The sequence below is a fragment of the Palaemon carinicauda genome, chromosome 37 (genome assembly GCF_036898095.1).
Source record: "Palaemon carinicauda isolate YSFRI2023 chromosome 37, ASM3689809v2, whole genome shotgun sequence".
Classification (NCBI taxonomy): Eukaryota; Metazoa; Arthropoda; class Malacostraca; order Decapoda; family Palaemonidae; genus Palaemon; species Palaemon carinicauda.
Genome location: NC_090761.1, coordinates 35,872,668 through 35,877,667, shown reverse-complemented (window position 1 = coordinate 35,877,667; position 5,000 = coordinate 35,872,668). Strand labels below are relative to the sequence as shown.

Sequence of the window (5,000 nt, the reverse complement as noted above, 5' to 3'; positions counted from 1 at the left end):
AGGAAGTAAAATTTAGACATCCTTTGTGACATTGATTATGTAAGTTGTTAAAAGGTCTGTTCCTCTTGTCCTTGCGTTAAGGTTACGTAAGGGAAGCTGTTTTTCATACAATCAAAACTCATCAGTTAAAGCACAAATAAAATATTTTTATGCCAAAAATCTGGAACCTGTTGTCTCATCTAAAAGTAACATAAGTCACAGTGAGGAGATGGACAAAACAGGAACTCTCTCGTGCATCATACGTTAATTAAATCACTCACTCACCGCAACTAGCAATTTTTCCTTGTCAGCTGCAACAGCTGTTGTAGCTGACAAGGAAGCTCCTGGTTGTATTAAGTTAGGATTCATTGAATTCAAGGAAAAATTCCTTCCATTCTCTGGGAGGTACATCACTGAACACAACTCTCCTATTGTCTGTGTGTACATATTTGTATGTGTGTACATACAGTAGAATGATTTCAAACACACAATATTCAGTGTCAAAGCAGAAATATACTACACATACTGTACATCTATCAAAGGCCGTAGAAGACCGCACTTGATGGTCCAGAAGGCCGTATGCGGCCTTAAGGCCGCAGGTTCCCCATCCCTGAATCATTAGCCATTCAATTTCATCCAGATATCTGTGTTCAGTAATGATTAACCTTCTTCACCTTTCACATATAATGAATAATAACTCGGACAGTTATCGTCGATCTCCCATAATTACTACAAAATGGCTACGTCACAATCTTCATCAGTTAGATATCGAAATCGCGGAATTTTATGTAGTATTTAGGTATAATGCTAAATAGTAATCAAAGATACTGTTTGAAATAAAGTGCAATACAATGGTAAATAACCTAGGTCTAGGGTAGCCTATTGGAAACACCCATGCCTAACAATCTATTTGACGGGCGTTCTAGACCCGTACTCTCGGTAGATTCTTGTAGTGTCTTCAACCTCGCCTTCCCTGTAAGCTAGGGATGGGGGCTTTTAAGGAGCCTATAGGTCATCAGCAGTCATTGCCTGATATTCCAAAGTCTTGGGGGCTGATCATGTGTATAGATGATCAGTCTCTAGAGCATTGTCCTGTCCCATTCACCAGCAACCTTTAATAAGGTACACCCAACAGTTTCAAGAATTTGTGCGGTGTTAAAACGCTCATTTCTGCCGGATGCTTTCCTGGCTTTCTTGTTCACTGTAACTAACAAGAATTGCCGGATTCAATAACTGATTTATGGAATATAATTGGGAACTAAGACATTAAAGGTTTAGAGCAAATAAGTCCATCATGGTGACAGTAAAAGCACAAATAAGCAAATCACAATCTGTACTATTGCGCATCGTAATTGAGTCGTTTCATCGATCCTTAGATAATTGTAAATTCAAAATTAATGATTTTGATCAAAGTTCACATAAGAAAGCTTTAAATTAAAACAAGCCTAAAACATATTGCTTTAAAGAAAAAGCAGAAACTAATCGATAAAAGCAGGATTGCTTAAACAATAATCTCCATAAAATCCAGTTTTAAAAGAGTACCAGTTAGGATTTTAGAGCAAAGAAAGTGTTACCAAGCAGTGACGGAAGGAAGAGAGCGTTGCTCAGCAATGCTCATCAGTTGTATCAGATGGCAGAGCAAATGGGGTGTTACCCAGTAATGACAGAAGCAAAGGAAGCGTTGCCCAGCAATGCTCAACAGTTGCATCATTTTTATTAATAGGGCACCAGACCATCCACAAACACAATGGCTCTTGCCAAGTTACGGTAGCCTTACTGGGAAATGGATGCTGTTCAAGAGTAAGCATCAGACCATACAGAATTTAGGTATTTTTTACGTTTCCTTTACAAGACATTTCATCACAACGACCCGTCAGATTAATGCTTCAGACTCTTTCCCATCATCAGCATTGATGAAGCTTCTTAACATACTCCCTTCAATACCACAAACTAAGATTAGTTTAGCATCACGATCAGCTTTAACTTTAATTAAGTTAGGACTTACCCTTGAGAACCGAACAGGAGTTTCCTTGCTTTAAGCATGCTGGGGGAAACTTGGCTAGTGTTAGATGTAAGCCTATAGGTTGGTCCAGTACTTGTAGGCCTAGTGTTGGAGCTTGTTGGTATTGGAACATCGGTTTCTTTTAAAATATTTGGTGGGTTGCTTGTGGTATTGAGAGTTTGAATTGCAGTAACAACAGAGGAAGCTGTATAAGGATCGACTTCGTCTACTTCAGGATAAAATAATGGACAATCTTCATGGTCTGTCCCGTTTGTGCAAAGCCTTCTAAAACACATGAATAATTTCTTTAGAATTCTAGATCTTCTGTGTTACGATTATGTTAGACTTAAAGATATCTTGGGTGTCAGACTACAGTGTTCTCTTCTAAAATTTCCCATTTTGTGAAGCAAGAAAGGTTCAATTATAGTTTACTCACCGTACAATTTTACTGAAAGATCATTTTAATTGAGATTTATTCATAAAGTTATGAACTTTCTTGTAGAATCGAAACTTTATCAGTTAATCTCTAAAAAAAAATTTGAATTTTTTTAATGGATCATGTCTTGTTTTTATCAAAAGTAAGCCACTCTAAGAAAATCCACAGTGCAATAACTTTTGCAAGATAAGCGTTGAGCCACTCGATCAATTCAAGTTTGTTCCCCAATTGCAAACCAGTCGGTCATTAAATATAATTATATTGTTACTATGATTCAAAAGAAGCAGCTGTCAACCAGCAAAAGAGTTTAAAAGTAATATTTTACAGCTATTGATGAATAGCCAGCTGAAGATTTTACAAGCACACAGCAAAGTCAGTGTTAGAGGATTCGGCTCAAAGAAAAAAAAAAAAAAAAAAAAAAAGCAGTTGCTAAGAAGTAGGCTTCTATTAGCATCGGACAGCATTTGGCCCAAAACTGGCATAACTTCAAAACTGGCATAACTTTTCTCATTTCTGTAGAGTAGGCTGTTCCAGAATCCGGATAGTATTTCATGAGTTTAGTTTGGATATTTGTGTTATTCATCACAACTCATAGTATAGTACATGATTCTTTCACAACTCATAGTATAGTACATGATTCTTTCACAACTCATAGTATAGTACATGATTCTTTCACAACTCATAGTATAGTACATGATATAACTCCAAGCTTGGAGACTGATATTACCTCAGTTTTGAATGTTATAGCGATTTAGGCTAATGCAAGATGTGACCTTAATTAAGCACAGAATGGCACCTTATAACTATAGTCTTGTTACTTAACGTGAGGTGGATAATAATGCTCTAGAGTTTAAAACTTATTTCCTAGTCTGGGCATCAGTCGGTTAAAGCTACGGTAGTTTCCAGATTCTTCTACAGAATTGGTACAGCAATGTCTTTTACAGGATGCTGTACTGTCGAAGCTCTAACAGCATGGTCCCTAAATCGGTAAGGATTTTAGAACCAGAACCAGTACATGACGTTTCTTCGTTCTAGCACAATGTTGTGGTAGTCTCTTTAGAGTTAATTGTCTCCGTTGGATACACATTGTCACCAGTTTCATTTAATCAGGTTCTTTGCTCTCGAGATTACTTTTATTCACTATTGTCCTTGTAGATTTCGAGTGGTATTAAGTTTTGAAACGATTTTCTCAGGTTTTTGTAAAAAAAAGTGAATATTTCCCTCGTGAGTATATGAAATAGAATAACCATAAAACTGTGTGTGTGCGCGTGTGTGTGTGAGTGTTTGAATTATTCAGTTACGATAAACACGTCGAAATGGGTACACCTTCATAAACTAACATGGTCTGTACGGGAAAAATAGTGACGGTTAGCCTTGCCTTCCCAGGTAACGATACCAATGCTTTTCAAATAATACCATGGTGATACTCGAAGAGGAAGAAAACAAATCACACGAGACTTTACATAAGTATTGAACAGTCAATCAAAACATTCAATCAATCACAGACAAGACAACAAGAAAGTGGCAACACCATAAATGAGTGACAGGGTAATTTTGACTTACAAATCTCGGCGATATCTTCCGCTGCCGGTCCAGAAATCGTTGATTCCCGGGTGAGGGTAAGTGTCGGTACTGTGGGACATCATGAAGTGTAAAGAACACTGAAAAGAAAATAAACAAATTGCTTAAAAATGTTAGAGTATATCCATTTACATACACACGCATAGATATATATATATATATATATATATATATATATATATATATATATATATATATATATATATATATATATATATATATATATATATATATATATATGTATATATATATAGATATATATATATATATATATATATATATATATATATATATATATATATACAGCATATATATATACATATATATATATATATATATATATATATATATATATATATATATATATATATATATATATATATTATATATATATAAATATACATATATACATATGTATATATATATATTTATATATATACATATATATATATAAATATACATATATACATATATATATATATATATATATATATATATTTATATATAATACTGTATACAGTACATATCATCACATTGAGAATAAGGTCAACTCATACTGGTGCATTTGCTACGCATAACAGCAACGTGATACTTCATACAACAATGCTCTTGCGTGATCTCTTTTAAGATGACAGCAGTAACGAGAGGCCCATGATAAGCATTGTCACATAAGAGTCCCAACGCTGAAGAGAACGGCATAAATATACAGTTTCTTTGACTTCATTGTAAGATCATCTCTAGGCTCACTAGTAGACTTCTTTCTTTTTTGAGAGAGTAACAGATTTTTGATAAAAGATCGACGGTTTTTTCTTATTTGAGGACTGCCTGTTGTGCTTTGATAATTATACAATGCAGACTAGATCCTAATAACCTAACAGACACCTCGTCTGTTGGGTTTGAACAACTGAGGATAGAAAACAAATAGTAAACTCGTTACAATCAACTGGCAGGTTCTTTGGTTTTGCAAGAAAGATTTTTTTTAAGCTTAACGAGAATTAACAT

The 5,000-nt window shown here is 34.6% G+C and overlaps 1 protein-coding gene across 3 annotated transcripts in view; it reads right to left on the bottom strand.

Annotated features, from left to right (window-relative positions):
- The window catches only part of LOC137629566 (uncharacterized), an 83,333-nt gene that overhangs the window by 22,294 nt on the left and 56,039 nt on the right, over positions 1-5,000 (bottom strand). For all 3 annotated transcript variants that reach the window (XM_068361003.1, XM_068361002.1, XM_068361004.1), the window contains exon 5: positions 3,981-4,078. In XM_068361003.1, coding sequence (XP_068217104.1) covers positions 3,981-4,078 — 98 coding nt within the window. The remainder of the gene's footprint in view (positions 1-3,980; positions 4,079-5,000) is intronic.